The 20,654-nt window shown below is 43.0% G+C and overlaps 2 protein-coding genes across 7 annotated transcripts; both read left to right on the top strand.

The window, feature by feature from the left end:
• The first annotated feature begins 169 nt into the window (after positions 1 to 169).
• KBTBD3 (kelch repeat and BTB domain containing 3) lies at positions 170 to 8,386 on the top strand. 3 transcript variants are annotated; one of them, XM_081909861.1, is made up of 3 exons: positions 170 to 464; positions 4,228 to 4,475; positions 5,907 to 8,386. In XM_081909861.1, exons 2-3 carry the CDS (start codon positions 4,252 to 4,254, stop codon positions 7,510 to 7,512), a joined length of 1,830 nt encoding a protein of 609 aa, XP_081765987.1. In that variant the 5' UTR covers positions 170 to 464; positions 4,228 to 4,251; the 3' UTR covers positions 7,513 to 8,386. The 3 variants fall into 3 exon arrangements, with proteins under 3 accessions (XP_081765987.1, XP_081765988.1, XP_081765989.1); XM_081909862.1 differs by lacking the exon at positions 170 to 464 and adding an exon at positions 3,197 to 3,328; XM_081909863.1 differs by lacking the exon at positions 170 to 464 and adding an exon at positions 3,355 to 3,725.
• Positions 8,387 to 13,154: 4,768 nt separating this feature from the next.
• Positions 13,155 to 19,787, top strand: MSANTD4 (Myb/SANT DNA binding domain containing 4 with coiled-coils). 4 transcript variants are annotated; one of them, XM_081910029.1, is made up of 3 exons: positions 13,155 to 13,265; positions 17,088 to 17,582; positions 18,362 to 19,787. In XM_081910029.1, exons 2-3 carry the CDS (start codon positions 17,115 to 17,117, stop codon positions 18,935 to 18,937), a joined length of 1,044 nt encoding a protein of 347 aa, XP_081766155.1. In that variant the 5' UTR covers positions 13,155 to 13,265; positions 17,088 to 17,114; the 3' UTR covers positions 18,938 to 19,787. The 4 variants fall into 4 exon arrangements, with proteins under 4 accessions (XP_081766155.1, XP_081766154.1, XP_081766156.1 ...); XM_081910028.1 differs by having other exon boundaries at positions 13,262 to 13,357; XM_081910030.1 differs by lacking the exon at positions 13,155 to 13,265 and adding an exon at positions 13,383 to 13,450.
• The last annotated feature ends 867 nt before the right edge of the window (positions 19,788 to 20,654 follow it).

Raw genomic sequence — 20,654 nt, forward strand, 5'->3', positions numbered from 1 at the left:
TCCGGAGAGTACATAGAGGTATAACAATAAAAAAGGAGGTTGCGCGTGGTGCTCATTCTGAGTTCTGCTTCACAGCAGCCACATGCGAGGCAACAGCATTGCATAGAATACGGGGAGAAGCGGGGGAGAATCTGAATTTCCATATAGAACCCTGTCCTATATTATTTACATTGCTTCCCCCCCTCCCCGACGCTCACTTTCAATTGATAACCTGAAGCGTCTCTTTGTTTTCATCGAGCTCATGGCTCTTGGGAGCGAGGGGCGGTCCCCGCTCTTGACAACGTCGGCGGCACCGGCTGTTACGAGGAGGCGGGCTTTTGCGCTTTCTTAGCGACACGGACTTGCGCCACTCACAATACAGGACGCGAACGATGGGCAGCAGGAAGAGCCAATGGAAGGAGAGCATCGGCTTTTGCAGATGTCGGGTGTCGCGGATGGTCTCGGAGTGGCTGCGCTGGATGCAGGTGGGTGGTTAGCGGCTCGCACCGAGGGGGAAACCACGGAATGGAAGGCCTCCGCTGGGATATAGGCGGCGCGTTCCTAACGAGGGGTGTTAAACTCGCCAGCCTGGCAGCTTGAACTGGGTTGTCTGAGGTAAAAGGGAAAGCGCTATAGAACGGGCCGTGTTTTAGATTGGCGTCTCTGGTGATGAGCATGCGCGCGGGGCATGCGCAGAACAGCCACTGAAGCTGTTACGTAGCGTGTGCCCTTAGTTGTTCCCAGACGTTCCTCCCAGCTGCGAAGGCGGGGCTTCTATAGACAGTAAGGCGATGATATTCAAGCTGAATGATGCTAGGGATAAGTGCTGCTGTTTCCCGAAGGGCAGTTTTGTTGTCCTTTTGCAGGAAAAGCAGGAGAGAGTTTCAATTATAGTGGATTTCCCCCCCTTATATGTGGAAGAGGAAAGGCTGTAGCTCAGTGATAGATTTTCTGCTTTGCATTCGGAAGGTCGTGGGTTCGGTTCACAGCTTCTCCAGGTAGGGCTTGGAATGTCCTCTGGCTGAAACCCTGGAGAGCTGTTGCTTGTTCTAGCAAGCTCGATTTTACCAGCGACCTGCAGCTTCCTTTGCTCCTAAGTGGCTAACCGATGCCAAGGTGTTCGTGTCGTCAAGCATGCTATGCATTAGTGCTGTTAATTAATTTGCTGCACTTCCTTTTGGCCTAAGTGACTCTGCATGTTCTCCTCAACTTTTACAATCACACCCACCCACGACCAATCCGGTACATACACATGCATCTGTAAATGAGGACAGTAGTTTATGAGTCTGATGAAGTGAGTTGCAGTACGATCACGGCTTATGCACATTTAACATAGGCAATTTCCAAATTTATGTGCATGGGGGGGGGGGGAGAGGGAAAAAAAACCTCATCGACATCCCACCCATCATTGTACAGCTTAGGAAAGGGTGCTGAGGTGGAGTCAGTGTGAGCAGCATTGGAGAACGTGAGGAGGTGCAGTTGGCGATTGAGAGTAGCCTTGGTGATTAAGAAAACATGGCCCCCAAACGCAAGCCAGCGCCCTCTGCTGGCGTGCAACACAAGAAACAACGATTGGTTCCAACACGGCAAGAAAAAGTAGCGGCGCTGGACTGCTTGAGAGATGGCATGTCGGTCTCTAGTGTGGCACGCAAATATGGCTACAGCGAATCGAGCGTCCATGCCATCCAGGTTCGAGAGAGAGAAATCCGTGACATTGTGGCAGCAAGTGCTCCAATAACTGCTCAGGTGACAAGCCAGGTGCACGACGAGGCTTTAGCAAAGACTGAGAAGGCATTAAACTTGTGGCTTGAAGACATGAACCGGAAACGCGTGCCTACTGATGGCGTGATGTTACGGCAAAAGGCTCTCAGCCTCTATGCACTCTTCAAACCTTCTGCCGAGGATGGGCAGCCTGTGAAGGAATTCAAAGCCAGTCACGGTTGGCTTACTAGTTTTAGGAAGCGCTTCAAACTGAAAAATGTGCACGCAACTGGTGAAGTGTCTGCATCTGCAGACAAAGAAGCAGCAAAAGCCTACCCCAAGCAATTAAAGGAACTGTTAGATGAAAAGGGATACCTTCCTGAGCAAGTTTTTAATGCTGTTGAGACAGGGCTGTTCTGGAAAAAAATGCCTGAGCGGACGTACATCTCCAAATCAGAAAAACAAGCCCCTGGCTTCAAAGCAGCTAACGACCGTGTGACTGTGTTGCTCTGTGGCAGTGCAGCTGGGCACTTAATAAAGCCAGGCTTGCTGTACAGGTCTGCAGTCCCCCGTGCCCTGAAAGGCAAGAACAAAAATCTCCTGCCTGTGTTTTGGCAACCCAATAAAAAGGCTTGGGTAACTGCAGCAACGTTTCAAGATTGGTTCCACAATTGCTTTGTTCCGGAAGTTAAGCGGTACCTTGAAGAGAAACAACTGAACTTTAAGGTGTTGCTCATTGTGGACAATGCTCCTGGTCACCCCGAGGCACTCTGCTTTGCACATAATGATGTTGAAGTTGTCTTTCTCCCGCCCAACACAGCCTCCATCATCCAACCTCTCGACCAAGGTGTGATTCGGTGCTTCAGGGCAACTTACACAAGGCTAACCTTCTCATGGATACGTAACGCTATGGATACTGATCCCAACTTTGATGTCATTGAGTGCTGGAAGTCCTTTAACATGGCCAGTTGCATCACTTACATTAAGCAAGCAGTAGATGCAATCAAGCCCGAATCGGTGAATGCATGCTGGCGCAAGTTGTGGAAAGAATGTGTGGGTGATTTTAAGGGTTTCCCAACCATTGACAATGAAGTGGAACATATTGTCCAGATGGCCAGACAAGTGGGTGGTGATGGCTTTGTTGACCTCATTGAGGAAGAAGTTGAAGAGTTAATTGATGGCCATGGAGGAACGTTGACTAATGAAGAGCTGGAGGAACTGCTAAGATCAAGTACAGACGATGAAGAGGAGGAGGATGAACAAGATGAGCCAGCAAGTTGGAATCTGCATAAGTTTGCTCAAGTCTTCCAAACAGCAAAACACCTGAATGATTTGATCGCAGAGTTTGATCCCTCTATGGAACGAAGCCTCAAAATCACACAAGGTATCACAGACAGTTTGAGACTGTATCGAGAAATGTTTGAACAGCTCAAGAGACAACAGCGACAGTTGCCAAGTACCATGTTTCTCACAAAAAACGCAGCGGTAGCAAGTGAGCCCACACAATCAACTTCTGAAGCTGAAACAGAGCCAACCACTTTGCCTGCAACTCGCAGTCTGTTGCTCAGGCCTTGCCCATCATCGCCTGGAGCAACCTCAAGCCCTGAAGAGGATGAGGAAGACTAAGCAACACGGTCATTGTGCACAGGTAAATGCTGGTGTGCTTTTTATGGGCCATTTACCTGGTTTTTAAAGGGTTATATTGACCATATGGTATTCTGGCTTTACATGCTATCCCCAGAATGCAATCCCGTGTAAGATGTGATCATACTGTATATTCCATGAAAGCTTGTATCATAATACATTTGTTAGGATGGTATTCAACCTTTACTCAGAGTAACAAGTTTGCATAATGAGCAGATTATTTCCATCATTTCCTGTGGGAACATTTTTGATCCAGGTTTTCTCCCTCCATGCTTTTTGCCTGAAACTGCAGCAGCCAATCAGCAAAAGCCAAAGAGGAAAAACTGATTTGTCTGATCTCTGTCCTTACCCCCATGGTTTCTGCCCAAAATGGCTACCATTGACCAGCAAAACACAAACAAGTAAGAAAGTGGGCAAACTCTAGCTGTTCGGATATATGAATCAGTTGTTTGTATAGCAAGGTTTGGGTATAATTCTTTGGGACCTTGTTTTCCCTCAAAAAAAGAAACAAAGCAATGCAGTAATAGTTACAGTTTATACCACAGATTATTTTTATTTTTTTAGTAAAAAAGTCACTTAAAACATTTAAGCCTTAGGAACTCATGGTGGTTACAGTGAAATATATTCACTGCAAACCAGCATACAAGCATCATTCTGTGCATGGATTTCTTCATCACTTGCTTTAAAAGTGTACCCGGAGGCAAGTTACCGATTTGATTCCAACCTGTGATGTATTATTTGGATGGCATTTCTATCTATTTTTATTATTTAAAATATTTATACACCTTTCCCAATATGGATAAAGATTCCTTGGATCACCACACCTAGTATACCATACCTATGAAGTCATTTTTGGTCAGTAATTTTGTGGTGTGTGTCTAACTTTTGTATTATCTCCTTCAGCAATAAGAATAGAGTGCAGAAACCATGGACAACCAATATGATTTCATTAGCACCCCAACTTGCAATGGAATTTCATCTCGTGAGCAGAAAGCCAGCTCCTTGGTGGCTGAAGGCCATGGCCAACAAATCTTAAATGTACTGCAAAGCTTCAGAGATCAAAACAACTTTTTTGACTTCAAAATACTTGTGAAAGATGAAGTGATCCCATGTCACCGTTGCGTATTGGCAGCATGTAGTGACTTTTTCAGGTAAGCCTATTTATGATTTAGTTCTTGTGTGCATAGATAGATATATATGGATATAAACATGGAGATATATATAAATCACTGTTACATATGTGATGTAGTTAATTCATTCTTCTATTCAATTCACAACCCTCCTATTCAAAACATAGAAGTAATTCTCATCCTATGTTGACCTTCAAAAGTAGATCCAGTCAGCTGTGAAATGGCTGTGAAATGATTTTAAAATTATTTGTTTTTGTTAGATAGCATGACTTCAACCCATTCACTGTGTACAACTTCATATGTAGGTTTCAGGTGGAGATGTGCATTACCATCTGCCTTAAAAGCTATATGCAGCCAATTCAACACAATGCAGAAGGGCATGCACCTACAGATACTGCTTCTGTATGCAAACCGCCTTTGCTGGATGTATTGATTACATTAATCGATAATAAAATTATTTATCTGTAGGAATATTTAATAACTGTTTCTCAATGAGTATTTTTGTTGTTGTTTGGATACTCTATGATGCAACACAGTATAGCATTTCAAATCAAATTGCTTGGCTCATATCCTCTGTTTGACAGTGTCTAGTATTGAAGATCTCAGAGAAGACATACAAATAATTTTAATTTTTATTAAAATACAAAATCAAGCATAAAACAGAACAATCACAGAAAACTGGTACAAGATATCGAAGCAGAAACAAAAATGGGTCTAGATACATCTTGTAATACATTCCAGACTTTGGGTATAATAGAAATTGCAACACATGAAAACAAGAACACTGTTAACATGGGTATCCCTTATCTTCCAGGAGGGTGAGCTGCATTTCCATTGAACCTTGGTTTGTGCCCACCTTATGTTGTTGGAACTGCAACTCTCATTGGCTTCTTAGATGATGGAAGTTATAGCCCAACAGCATCAGGTGGGCTCCACATTGGCTAATTGGATGTACAGAAGCAGAAATCCTGTGGCAATACATCATGCTCTTTTACTCACTCTGAGCTTTTAAGAATTTAAAGATTCTAAGCAATCTGAATCTTGAGAGTGGATGTAGCTGTTAGCAGAGAAAAACCAAATCCAAAAATTCCACTAGACTTGCCTTAGGTATGCCTGTAGTTTGGATCCTATTCTACGAACTGATCTAATTTGTTTTAAGATATACACTCATCATACCTTGATTGGAATGATGCCTGAATTTATCATGCCGAGCTATTTAAAAGTAATGAAAACCTCATAGAAAAACCCTGCTTCTTCTTAAATGTGCTTTATACTGCATTAGTTTTGCATTTATTCACTCTACAAATAATTTACCTAAAATGTCCAAAAGATGTTTATTAAAAATAGTTCCCTTCACCTAAAGCTGTATGGTTTTGGTTCTACATTATATTCAGATGGAACAGATATCAGTGATTATTTATTGTGTGTTCATCTTCTGTATTTTAACTGCAGGGCCATGTTTGAAGTTAACATGAAAGAAAGAGATGATGGGAGTGTTACTATTAGTAATTTATCACCCAAGGCAGTGAAGGCATTTCTTGATTATGCCTACACTGGAAGAACAGAGATAACAAACGATAACGTAGAAATGTTATTTCAGCTTTCATCCTTTCTTCAAGTTTCCACTCTTTCGAAAGCTTGCAGTGACTTTCTAATTAAGAACATTGATCTTGTCAACTGTTTGCAGCTATTATCCATTTCCGAAAGTTATGGGTCCACTCAGTTGTTTGACCATACCCTCAAATATGCCCAGTGCCATTTTTCCTTGCTGCTCCAGTCAAATGATTTTCTGGAAATGAATTTTGAGATACTGCTAAAATGTATAGAAGCAGATGAGCTCAATGTCCCAGATGAGGAATCTGTGTTAAAAGCTGCCCTTTGGTGGACAAAACATAACTTAGAAACAAGACAGAAGCATCTTCCCCACTTGATGAAAAAAATTAGGTTACATCAGTTATCGGAGAAGACACTGCAGGAAGTATTGCACTCCGAAGAACAACTACTTGAAAGCGCTGGTTGCTTAGTAATAATCAATGAGGCAATTAAAAGTGTGCAAACTTTTAGCGGTTTGTTTCCAGACGCTCGCCCTTCAACAACAGAACAGTACATACTTGTTCACAAAACTGAGGAAGACGGAGTACATCGACATACGTTTTGTTACAATATTAAAACCGATCAATGGAAAGAACTGATGCACACGCACATAACAGATCTGCCCGGATCAAGTTTATCTAGTTATGGTGAAAAGCTATTTATAACTGGCGGGTGTGTAGGAAACTGTTTCCGGACAATTAGACTTCATATTGCCGAAACGTATCATGATGCCACTGACCAAACTTGGTGTTATTGTCCGGTGAAGGACAGCTTCTCATCGGTATCAGCCATGAAGAAGCCAAGGACAATGCATGCATCTGTTGTGACCCTAAATCAACTGTTTGTAATAGGGGGGAAGACAAGGGCATCTAAGGATATCAAAAGTCTTTTAGATGTGGAGGCATACAGTCCTCTCTCTGGGGAATGGAAATCTGTGAGTCCCTTACCAAGAGGTATCTATTATCCAGAAGCAAGTGCATGTCAGAATATAATTTATGTGCTTGGTTCTGAAGTAGAAATTACTGATGCCTTTAACCCATCTCTTGATTGTTTCTTTAAATATAATGCCGCAACTGATCAGTGGTCTGAGCTGGTAGCAGAATTTGGGCAGTTCTTTCACGCCACCTTAATCAAAGCTGTTCCAGTGAACTGCACATTGTACATCTGTGACCTTTCCACCTACAAGGTTTATAGTTTTTGCCCAGAGACATATGTCTGGAAAGGGGAAGGGTCTTTTGAATGTGCTGGTTTTAATGCAGGAGCAGTTGGAATAGAAGATAAAATTTACATCCTCGGTGGAGATTATGCTCCTGATGAAATCACTGATGAAGTACAAGTCTACCATAGCAGTAGGTCTGAATGGGAGGAGGTTTCACCCATGCCAAGAGCCCTAACTGAGTTCTATTGTCAGGTGATTAAGTTTAATAAATATAGGGACCCATGGTTGTTTGCAATAGCAGTGTAGTCCAATATATCAGTTATAAGAAGCTGCACAAGTTTTATGGTTCTGTTTGCTTTTCATTTGCCAAAAAGCCTCATATATTAGAGGCCCAATCTGCTAATATGGTTTGCAGCCACTTTTTATTTTAATAAGGAGCAGGGATTGATTGAATGTTTGAATATATTCAAACACCTCTTTTTAAATTTCAGTAGCAATCCCCCACCCCAAAAAAAGGGATTGACCACAACTAGAACCAGAAGCTTTGTGAACTAAAGAGTAATGTAGATGATGTGAGGGTTTTTTCCCCCCTTTCCTCCAGTCAACCCTACAATATGTTGAAAAGCAATTTATGGTATGATTTGGAGTCAACTGGTCAGAGAAAAAAATATATCAAAAATTACATTCAGCCTAGGTAGCAGTTTACATCCTGGCCCAAGTTTTCAGATTAATGCACTTTTAGGGCCAAAGTAAGAGTAACCAGGATCAATCATAGTTTTGCCAGTAGAAAAAAAATGGAGTTAAAAGTTGAAGCTTTCCATAATATGTAGTAAAGTAAAATAGGCTGAATTTAGTTGCTTTCTGGATGTTGGCTTAACTGTTTACCAGGGAACACACCCCATTGAACTTAGTGGGGTGGGCTTCTGAGTAAAAATGTGTAGGCTTGCTGTAAGTTACTCAATTCTGGATTTTTTAAAGCTTAATTTAGCATTTTCCTCTATTAAATATTAAATAAAATGTCAACTATTTTGATAGGAACATTGCACACAATAATTTTCACAAACAACTTTTATTAACTTGGGCTGCAATATTCTGTTCACCTGGGAGTATGTTCACTGAACTCATAAGGACTTACTTTTGAGTAGGCAAAGAACTGCACTCACTGATAGATTAAAATGGCTTAAGTTGAGTACAGTATTCAGTATCTCAAGTGGTGTAGCTTGTTGATGTTACTAATAGGTCCTAAGTTGGTCTGTCATTTCAATGCTGTTGGCTGTGCTTTTCTCTTTATGATAGCCATAGGTAACAGACACAGCCCAAGGAAGTACCTTTATGCTTATGCTTGTGGTAGCAAGTGTGCAGTAAAGTTTTTATTTCATTTGTCCAAAACAATATAGGAATGTTTTACTTGTGCTTATTGCATCGGGTTATATCTCATCAGTCTGGTGTAAAATCATAGAGGGGTTATAATAGATCAGTGTAATTGTATTTCCCCAACTTGAATGCCTCAGTATATTTTTGGACTACAGCTCACATCATCCCTGATCATTGCCCATGCTGACTAGGGATGATGGGAGTTTGGATCCCAAAATCTCTGGAGGACACCAGTTTGGGGAAGGTAGCCAAAATTTATATTTATTTAAAATTAAGTTTCATTTCCTGTGTAAATTTACTTGGGAGTAGGTATATTTGAATTCAGTGAGATTTACTCCAGAGTGAACCTGTTAAGGATTATACTGCACAGCTTGTATTTTTGAGGCAGTATCTTTCATGACTGTTTGGATACTAATTTTGCATTTCCTCATTCTTCCTTAAATTGTAACTGGGTTGATGATCTGTATAAAGCTGATTAAGGGCATGCCAGTTGCACATACCTACTTCTGTCATCCATCTCATGTACTTACAACACATTAGATATAAGAGAAGGATATAGCTAGTTTTCTAAGGCTTCATTTCTATGCATGCTCAGTGGGGCTTAACTCCTGAGTAAACATTTTGTAAGATGTGTTTGCTTAACATCTTGCAAAAACTAGACTACAAAACACAAACTAGAGGCCAAAATATTAATTGTACAAATGCACTTTTAAGGAGTATGTATTATCTAGTAGTCTTACCTGATAGTAGCTGGGATCCAAAGAGGTATTTTAGACATGCCCAAGAACTTGGGCAAGTCTAGTGGAATTTTTACTTCCCTCCAACCTTTGAAGATCAAGATTTTCACGACATATCAAACTGCTTTAGAAAGTCCCTTTCACTAAAGTTTCAAAAATAATTTGCTGTACACCAGGGGGAGATGTATTGTTCAAGAAACACAGTCACTACTAGGGTATGCTGGACATGAGAAACAAGTGTTGCAGTTCTTCGGATCTCAGCCTACATTATAATGTAGAAAGGAATTGCATGCCAACGTATATGAATTTATTTGCACTAAAAATGTAACCACATCAAAACAGTTCTATTATTCTGGTATTGTATTATCAGTAAAGGTAAAATATGGCATGAGCTAATGAACATTTAATATATGTAATTTCTTCCTGTGGTCAGTTAATTGATTGAACTATTGCTAACTGGTCACTAGTTCAATAGATATTATTTTGCAATTACTGTATCACAAATGTCAGTGTCAAAATGCAATGCATTGTTTTTATACATTGTGTTTTTTATTTTCACTTTTACACTCCTCTGCCAAGTCCACTGGAGCAATCAAGTCTGCTACCCATAAAGGTATTGGAATCAGAACAGTCAATCTAGTTTTCCTTGCTGTAAAAATGTTAACGGAAACTGAGGAAAAGGGTTAGTTAAGGCAGAAAAAATGATGATTGCTAAATAACTGACATTCAAAGTAAGATATTTTGCTGCAGCACATTGTACGGGAAAGGGCACATCTACACAAAGTGGTTTGAATCATGTTCTATTATTATAGCTTTCCTCAAAGCACCCTAGCAATTGTAATCTATTCCCCACACCCGGGGGGGGGGGGGATTAGTCCCTTCGCAGACCCAGGGCTCAGTGATTTGGAGCGCTGTCACACAAAAAAATATTGCACTCGGGCACATTCCAGCTATCCATCTACAGTCCTTGGAGGAGGTGGGACTGTTATCCTTCTCCCTTGTGACACCTGAAGTGAGGGGTCCCCGTCAGTTCACCCCCTCAATTTGGGACATGTATTATCACCCTGAAGACGAAGGCTGAGGATCAGTCCCTTCCAGCTAGCTCACCTGCTGCAACGGTGCCTGTTGCTCCTCCTTGAACACTACTCATCAGTGGTAGAGAATGGCCACCACACCTGAGAGTTGAGCACTACGTGTTGCTAAGCACTCCTCCCTGCTCCCAGAGTACTAGTTGCTGCCTCTTTCTGCTGCTGCTCTGAGTCTTTACATCTGAGGTACTTTTACTCCACCCAGTTTTTGAGGTTGGGTGAGGGTGTTTCTAGGGTCCAGAGCAAAATTGTTGAACTTCCTGCAATTTCCTGCTGCCACATTGGATTCTGCTCCTCCTCTTGGAGCTTCCTACTGGATCATCTGAATCACAGCTGCCTTCAATTTTTGCCAGAGGAAATGGCCCCACAGGTGTCACTGGGGTTCACTTTAGCTTCCTTACTCTGGGGGATACTGGGCACCTGCCATTTTGAGGCAGGAAGGTGTGGGGGAAGGCTTTATTTTGACACAGGAGTGTTCTTGGTCATTTGTAATTATCCCAAAAATCCCTTATGGAAGTGACATCCCTGGTTAGCCGTTGATATGCAGAAGGAAAAAATCTTTAAAGTATTTGTAACTGTGCTACAAGCCACTTGAAGTGACAGAAATATGTCTGTACCTGTGTGAGTGCTGGAATGTTCATTAATCTGCATAATAAAAACACTGAGCAGTTGAACTAGTATGTTAAGCTTCTGCTCTATCTCACAATGAAGAACCACTTCCATATACCTTAATTTAGCACTTTCCTTACAATGAAGAATGAATGCTGCAGAGATTTCCTTCTGAATAAATGATTAAGCTCTTGGTTTAACACTTACCTGAAAGTAAGTTCAGTTGTAATCAAAACTTTCAAGAAAATGTATTTGGGATTTATTTGGGTGTAAAAATCAAAGGTGAGAAATAGTTATGATCGATGTTCAAAAGAATAATATAAGCTTTGGAAGGCATAGAAATGTTGCCTGATGGCATTCCCACTTCTTAGCCCCAAATGGAGTGTGAAAGATCTACATTAAAACCCTAGGAAAGCTATAGAACCATCAAAACAAGTATGAACTCTAAAAGCTTCCTATTTAACGCCCAGGACCAGTATAAGGAAACTGACAGCCACTGCCACTCCCTCTGCTTGCTCACCCTCTATCTCTGGCCTGCACTGAGTGAAGTAAGTGATAGTGTTGATCACTTATAAAATGCTTTTCAACCCTTAGGTAAAGGTAAAGGGACCCCTGACCGTTAAGTCCAGTCACGGATGATTCTGGGGTTGCGGCACTCATCTTGCTTTACTGGCCAAGGGAGCTGGCGTTTGTCTGCAGACTAAGCCACTTCTGGCGAACCAGAGCAGCGCACGGAAACACCGCTCCTTGCACTTGCACTTTGACGTGCTTTTGAACTGCTAGGTTGGCAGGAGCAGGGACCAAGCAACGTGAGCTCACCCTGTTGCGGGGATTCGAACTGCCAACCTTCCGATCAGCAAGCCCAAGGCTCTGTGGTTTAGACCACAGCGCCACCCACATTCCATTTTAAACCCTTGGGATACTGTTAAAATCAGACTTTCCTGCCTCCTCCCTCTGAGGGGGTGGGTCTACCAACCCCTTGCTTGCCTTCTCTTTGCACAAGGTTGCTGTCAGGGTAAGGAGGGCTGGGCCAGGATGAAATAGAGGAAGAAATTGTGGCTGCTCTTTACAGAGAATTCTCCACTTGTTCACCCTCCCTCTTTCTGGAGGGAGAACCATGGGCCTGCTGCTACTGCCTTGCCCACAGTAAGGATGTGGGACTTATCTATGGCCTCCAAGATGATGTTGTCTTCCCAGCTCCCAGCCAATGCAAAGACATCGGAAAGCTGCCAAGTCAGACCTTTGGCCCACCTTGCTCAGCACTGTCAGCAGCTCTCCAAGAGTTTCAGGAAGAAATCCCTCCAAGCTATACCTGGGATTGAACTTGGGACCTCTTGCATTGCAAGACAGATGCTCTTCCCTGTCTCCTCCATGCCCCTGCCACTACTCTCCCGAACTGAGTGGTCGTTTACACACGAGCAAAGTGAACACCCGAACCCGGCACATGCTGCAAAGGTTTGGGACTTCTCCATTGCCGAGGATCGTAGGAGGCAAATGTCATCAGCCAATACTGTACGCGATGGGGTGTGCGTGCTGCAGTGGAAGCAAATGTGCACAGGGAAATGCAAACACCAACAACAACTGGCTACTTTGCAAACTACGAATGTGGCGTGCACAAATATTTGTACCCAATAAGTCACCACGAAGGTTTTTTTTTTAAAAAAATGTTAGTTTATAAAGCATGTTCCCCCCTTTTGGATGTCCCCTCTCTTTGAAGCTGCAGAAGCAGGGATCGCACCCAACCATTCCCGCTGCGCCGCTCAGGTAGGCGGCAACGCAGTGGGCAGCGGTACGCAACATGCGCGTGCTCTGAGGTGATCCAATCCTTTCCACAGCGGTATCCCAAAAATCGCAAACGGGATCCACCGCCCTTTGCCCGCCCCCTTCCGTCCCGGTGAGGACTGACACGGGCGAAGGCCGACTCCTCCTCTGCGCCCCTACCTAGGGAAGGCCTCCTCCTCAACCCGCCGCCTCGCCTGCGCCCCCTCACTCGCCCTTTCTCCCTCTCCTCCGAAGGCGCCGCGAAAACAACCGCCTCTTTTCGCCTCCTCCACCAATGACGGAAGCCATGTTCGTTGACAAGCAGCCGCCGCGACCAATAGGCGGGGGACGGGTCAGAACGCGAGAGAGCGAGTGGGGGCGTGGCGGGCAAAGTTGCGCGAGTTGGGGAAAGGAGGCGGTTGGAACCGTTGGGGAGCGCGAGCGAGTGGCGAGCGCGCGGCGCCGTCCAATCGGAGCGCCGCGTGGATGGGTGAGTGACAAGCGGCCTCGTCGGCGGCCGCGGCAGGCGGGTGGGGGTGGGTCAAAAGGCCGGCTGTTCGGAAGGGGGAGCGGTGCGCGCAGGTGAGTCGCTGAGGGAAGGAGGAAGGAAGGAAGGGGAGGAGCCGCGTCCGCCTGTGAGGGAGCGCCGGGGTAGATCCCAGTTCCCTGGCTATGGTGTGTGCGTATGTGGGGGGGAAGCTCGGCTCTTTTCCTCCGCCTTCTCCCACCCCTGCCTCCGTTCACGCGCCGCCGCTGTTTCCCTCACGGGCTTCCTTCCCCTCTTCCGCCATCGCGTGGCGTGGCCGGGGGGCGCCAGGTGCGCAGCTTCCCCGCGCCCCACCCGTTTTCCCGAGGAGAATATTCGCCGCCGACAACGCTTCGTAACATCTCCACACGTTCAGATTCCAAGCGGGGTGTATGTGTGTGTGAAGGTGAACCGCGGCGGCCCCTCATTTCCCTCGTCCCCCGAAGGAGCCCCGAGGTGGTAGAATGGGCCGCGCCGGTCCTGGTGAGGGATGCTGCCGTCGCTATTGTCGTTGTGTTTTTGCTGTTTTGTTGGATTTAAATCCCCATTCTTCCTACCAGAGCCGTTGGAGTGGTGTGCGACGTGTATAAAACACAGTGGCTGCACCAAGGACTGCCTACTCGAAAGCTAAAGCAACAGCCCCGCTGGAGAGCAAGAGTTCATTTCCTAGAGCAGCTGAGGAGGGTTGCCTTCTGATACCTTATCTTCTTATTTCATCTTCTTGTTCCACCCCCATATTCCTTTTTCGAATTATTCCTACATACCTGTTTGTAAACTGCTGCAAGATGGGAAATTGCACAATAGGTTCTGGGCCAAACTCTCACCCACAGTGCTTGTTTTCTCCTTACAATGAGGTGGGTTTTTTAAAAAAGGGTGTCCTTTAAAAGTAGATTGAAACTTAGTGGTTGCATCACAATTTTATGGAGAAAGTTGGCCATTAGGGCTATGCTGAGGTGGCGACTTCCTGATCAACGGCACCCAGAGCTAGTTTTCAAAACATCCTCCTCTGGGCACCCTGTTCCAATCATACAAAGGCTCTCTGTCGCTCAACAACTTTGGCTGGATGCTCCCCCTAAAAAAAGGTGGTCAAGTTCCAGCATCTCTTTTTTATATGGAAAAAAGCCACTTTATAAGTGTGATGCAGTCAGCTAACATAGGAAACAGGCAGCGTTGATCTCAGTGGGACTTTTTGAGTCGAGTTAGGATTGTGCTGGCCATGATATGAACATATGCTGATCAAAGCCCAGGCGTTGTATGGTGAAAAAGGGTAGCTCATACAGGATGGATGTTGTGCCTTCTCTTCCCCCTTAGACACTTTAAATATATATCATGTGCTTCCCCCATCTTTCTGATCATATTCGCAACATAGGATAGTATTGCTGGTCACCTGTTATTCAGTGTTCTTCACAACAGTATCAGCTGCAGCCCTTACTGCCTCTTGTAATCATTTGGAGAGTAAATTAACTCATGGAGAAGAAAAACCTGCCTGGTTCTGTTTACAAAGAAGTCTGTGTGATGTCGTTAACACTGAAGGTGCATGAACAAGGTACAGTCCTTTGCCACAATCCACTCCTAAAATCATATGGAACCACTAAATTCTCCTGCCCAGTCAGGCATTCTCCTGCAGCTGATGACCTTCAGGGCTACATTCCTTTGGGGTAATTGGCTGAGTGCTTTATATGTGGGTGGAGGATAGAGGTGGAACCCAAAGTAGGCAAGGTACGGCACTTCTCTCTCACTGTTAGCCCCATTTACCACCTTCTTGACAGCCACATTAAATGAGGCTAACAGGTACAGGCTGCTCATCCCTCTTCTAGATGTTGGGGGGGGGGGGAATTCAACCTCCAGTTCAATTTACGATTTGACCAGGGCAATCTGAGATGCAATCCAAAATGGATCCACGAATTACCCTCTCCCTAAACCCAAGGTTAAAATCTGGGATTTCCAGACTTCATTGACATCATCAGTTTATTCTCAGGTTTCTGTGATGCATCCCCCTGTAAGTGTACAGAGGGCACAGGATAAATTATTGGTATTTGCACACTGATCAATAGACTATTGGTACTGGGATAAAGGTAAACTGTGAAGATTATTGTGGGATCTTGCAGCATAAACAAGTTGGAAATAAAACTTGTTGATGACATTCAATATTGACAGGTGCAATATACTAGAAAAGGAACACCAGATATATTTACAGAACATTGTGTTCTGTATTAGCTGTTGCTACCCAAGAGAGAGGTGCTGGAATTGCTGTGGACAGCTCCTTGGAAAGATGTAAAGCTTTTACATAATGTGTGTACAGACTTTTCAGTTTTCATTGGCTGTTGTAGATCTGGAAAAGTACTTTTTGGTTTTGAGGAAAGGCTGTGAAGTCAATCTTTAGTTTTGCAATTAGGATCTTAAGAGAGGATAGACTGAAGAACATGAATGGATAGAAAAAATATTGAGGCAGCCAAAACTCTGCACAGTATTCCAAATGCATTTGTGCAAGAGATTTGTATAACAGTATTATATTGGCAGTTTTATTTTCAGTTCCTCTCCTAATTATCCCTAGCATGGAATTCGTCTTTTTCACAGCTGCTGCACAATAGGTCAACATCTTCGAACTATCCACTATGACACCAAGGTCTTGTGGTAGAAAATTCATGATAGAAGATGGAATGCAAGGAGCTGCATTTGGGGCGGGGGATGGAATTCTAAGAAGCTTCAACAGGATGTGGAAATAGCTCATCTCTATATATGCAGCATCTGTCTCTGCTTCTGAATTAACCTCTCTTCATTTCTAAAAATCATCAGCATTGGTATTTTTTTTGGAAGAAAGCATAATACCAGGAGAAAGGTTTTATAAATTTAAAAATAAAAGCTTTCCCCATAGATAATTTGGTCCTTAGCTTTTAAACAGATTTTTCTCCTCAGTGATTGTCAAAATGGGAAAGAGCTTTTGAGAAGCAAACTTGAATTGTACAGTCACACAAATGTACACATTTCAGAGCAGGCTATTGCCACATTTGCAACTGGCATATGGAAGTTAAGAACAGCAGAAGAACCTTTCAGGGTAAAGCCAAAGAACCATGTAGTCCAGCATCCTGTTTTCTACAGTGTTTCACCAAGTGCTTTTGGGAAGCCCAAAACCAGGTAATGAAGGCAGTGGACTTTCCCTACTGTCCCAAAACTGAGTATTTATATACCACAGCAAATGGTATTTAAAAGTAAGCTACCTGGAAGTTTCCCTTAGTTGTTGTGGTGAATAAGCCATTGATAAATCTATCATTGATATTGACTAATCCCCCTTTAAAGGCATCTAGGCCAGTGAGCATTGCCACATCTTGTGAAACCTGGTGGCTTTTGCATTCTATAAATAAAAACTGGATACCTCAAAGATTCACATTAGACAATTGATTGCCTGATGTCTTTGAAGTACTATATCTTTTTTACAAATAGCATCCACTAACACTTATTTTGAAGAGAAACCAATAGTATCTTCCATACTATTGCGTAAATATTATTACGCAATTGGTTGTCTTGTCTAAACCTCTAAGGTTTCCTCCCCTTTTGTTCCTTTATTAGATGCTTTTGTTTTTATTTAATTGAGCTGATTTTAGTTCGTTGGTTAAAATTCAGTCTTTGCATATTTCTCGATGGCATTTACTTTCTTGGCTCTTTGCATTTATGAAAGATAAGAGGAAAAGCTGAACTACTGAAACAAGATCTTACTGCAGGAACAAGCTGAATTGCAGGGTGATTGTTAAGGAACATAGCAAATCACTAATCTCTTGTCTGCTACAGGAAGAAGTACATTGAAAGCTGAAGAAGATGAAACAGCTACAGCTAAAAAGGAAAAGGAAAAGCAATTTTAGTGTTCAGGAAACTCAAACGCTACTTAAAGAAATCCGAAAAAGGAGAGAAGTGCTTTTTTCTAAACAATTAAATACAACCATTAATGAGATGAAGCGGAAGGCTTGGGAGGAAATAGCAGAATGTGTTAATGCTGTTGGTGAAGGAGAGCAAAGGACAGGGACAGAAGTGAAAAGGCGATACCTCGATTGGAGGGCCCTTATGAAACGGAAGCGGCTTAATACCAACATAAAGCTTGTGGGTGCTGGCTTTCACCTTCCATCATCTGATTTGGATGATTCTCTCAACGAAGATATTGATGAGAAAATTGGGTTTCCAACTGAAGCTAGTTTTGAATGGCAGAATATTTCAGACTTTAGAGAAGCAGGTGGATCATTAACAGAAATAAAAGTGGAAGAAGAGGAGGAGGATCCACAGAGTTTTGAAGTAAGTAGTTTCATGGTAAGTATATTTTATTTGTATGCTTTCCTTTTGTAAAATTTCCTAGCTCAGCTACTGTATAATTTTCAGTCCTTGGTGACAACTCATTCTGTTGTCTCCTAGAATTGAAGCGAAATCACCTTTACAGAGCAATACTGAAATAAGGTTACCAGACGTCCCTGTTCCCAGGGACAGTCCCTGGATTTACAAATCAATCCCCATACAAAATCGAAGTTGAAAAGTGTCCCTGGATTCATTGAAAACATCTGGTAACCTTATACTAAAATCTGACTGAAGGCCCACTGATGGGTCATTGGAAGCAGTGTAAGTGCCACTCAAAGGCCTGCTGGCAGGATGGCATGTATGGCATTGGAGCCCCCATGAGGAAAACTCTGCAGGCATAGACGTTATGCCAACAGTCTTATGCCAGTGGTGAGACCACAAGAGGGCAAGTCAGGGTAGCTAAAGAGCTGCAATATCCTCAGACCTCTTGTCCATTGGACCTGTCCCTAAAAAGGGCCAGCAGGTTTAGGAAGTAGGAGAACACCACAGGGCCCCACCCCAAGATAGGATTGCTTTGTCCATTGCTCAATCTGCACAAAGTTTGGATAACAATGAAACATGTAGGTGAGATCTTAATGTGCTCTTCCAAAGGCTCACAAAAATCTTAGTCTGAGGGCCTCTCTCAGAAGCTATATAAAGTTTCTGCCTTGCCTTTCCTACAGCTGATAGGTGTATCTTTACCTAGTGCAGAACATCATTAAATTGCTAATTGATTTTCTTAGTTTCCTATTGAGGAAGAAGAGGAGATTCTGTCCTCAGTGTTGCCAGATTCTAAAAAGGAAAGTGACCTTCCTGATTTCACTCACATCGAAGAGTTTGGCAATCTAAGCTCTGCTCAAGCTAGGCTGGCCTATGAAGATTCTCATCTGCTGATTAGCCTTGAAAAACAGAAGCTGGAGTTAGAGAAACAGCGACTGGATATCGAAGCAGAACGCCTGCAAGTGGAGAAGGAGCGCCTGCAGATCGAAAAAGAGCGGTTACGGCACATTGACCTGGAGCATGAGAGGCTTCAACTGGAAAAAGAGAGATTACAAATAGAGCGAGAGAAACTGAGGCTTGAGGCTTTGCATGCTGAGAAACCTGTGCTGGAAAATGACCCCAGCCAGTCAGAAAAACCTGCCTTGCAACCTCTGGATCTAGAAACTGAAAAACTAAAAATTGAAAAGGAGCGCTTACAGCTCGAGAAGGAGAGGCTGCAGTTCTTGAAGTTTGAATCAGAGAAATTGCAAATCGAAAAAGAACGTTTGCAAGTGGAGAAGGAGCGCCTTCGAATTCAGAGGGAAGGGCACCTGCAATGAACTTGGAGAAACCATGATTAACAATGCTGTGCTTTGTTTGTTCTTCCTCCCTTTTTTCTTTTTGAAAGGGTAGCTTGGTTTCAGTAAAAGTGTTGGATAGTCTGGTTGTCAAAGCGTTTCACCATCCAAGAGAATCCTGCTTTCCATTGCTTTGATACTGTGATGCTTACATCTTGACAGTACTTCTTTTTCCATTGCCAGAGTTGAACATTAATGTGTTCAAGTTTAAAAGAAGCTAAGGAATGGTGCTCAGTAAGTCAGTGTGCCTGTGTAAATGGAGCTTATGTGTGAAATTGCATTTCAGTGTAAGAGAAGTGTTAAATGTCCTCTTGCATTCTCTGTTGTATAGATTTGCCTCCACATTAAGCATCAAGGCTTAGCTGTATCCTGTCCTTCTTAAGAGTGTTATTCTAAATCCATAGGAGCTTTCAACACAAATTTGCATTTGATCTAAAGGAATGAGATTAAAAGTAGGCCTTATGCTTTACATAGTGTTAACCATGAAAGTAATGCCTTTAAAATGAGGTGTGTTCTTCTCTAGAGAAATGTTGAAAGGTCAGACTTTGAGGCTCTCAGTAGTTTTCCTACTCAACTATGTTTGTTAGTAGAAAAAAGAATAAATGAAGCTTCATGTATGAAAACACAGATTTCACCATTTATTTCCAAGCCAGACTTTAGAACCTCTGGCTTCTGTAGATAGCTTTGGTGGCCCACTTTGACATTGAAGTGTTTGAGCAGAAATATATCTTGTGGGATTTACATAGATTATTTGTACATGTCAGTTTATTTATATCACTATGTAATTACTTTTATTTTGCAAATAAAGTGTTATTTTTTCTTACTGAAATAAGCGTGTGACTCTACAGTGGGAGGACAATTGGGTGTGTTGCAGATTCCTGTTCCTATTCCCTGTTAATCAAATCATTTTAAAGAATCAAGGCTTTGAGTCTTGTTAATATTAAAGTTCATCCACTTCATCTGGCTGGTGCTTGGCCAGTACCAAAACACAAGCAAACCTGCGTAGTTGGTGTGACAGCTGGATGAGGAGTGGGACAGAGGCAGAGTGCTTTTCACTGTTGCTTCTGCCATCTGTATTTGTGACCTTCAGCTGATGAGTCAGAAACCACTAGTGCAGTGTTTCCCAACCTTGTGCCTCCAGCTGTTTTTGAACTACATCATCCCTGACTAGCAAGACCAGTGGCAAGGGATGATGGGAATTGTAGTCCAAAAACAGCTGGAGGCACAAGGTTGGGAAACACTGCACTAGTGGGTCGTAATCTGATCCAAGGTGGGTCACAACAGGCGCACTGTCACCATGTCAAGAGATTAAGAAATGGGTCTTCAAATAGACATTTGGGTTAAAAGTGGGTCCCAAGTGAAGGCAACAAGAATTGGACTAATCAGTCAAAGTTGTATGTCATAGGTATTACCAAATAAAGTCATACTTCAGTATATGAAGCCACTTATCCTAGTGTTCCCATATGTAACTGAAGTTTTCCAAGTGGCAACAAATTCCGTTGGTTTAGCAATCCTCTTCAAAACCTTAAGATGATGGACTCTTTTTTTCTGAGGCAACTTAGATCTGTGCTGATGGGAGCTCTAATAGATGCAACCAACATTAGTTAATTTTGGGTAAGTTTATATCCAAACAAAAAAACAATGACTGCTCACTGGTAACAGGGTGGTGTTAAAGGAATGTAGTACTTCGCTGCTGTCA

The sequence above is a fragment of the Podarcis melisellensis genome, assembly GCF_964234715.1.
Source record: "Podarcis melisellensis genome assembly, chromosome: 4".
In the NCBI taxonomy this organism is placed as follows: Eukaryota; Metazoa; Chordata; class Lepidosauria; order Squamata; family Lacertidae; genus Podarcis; species Podarcis melisellensis.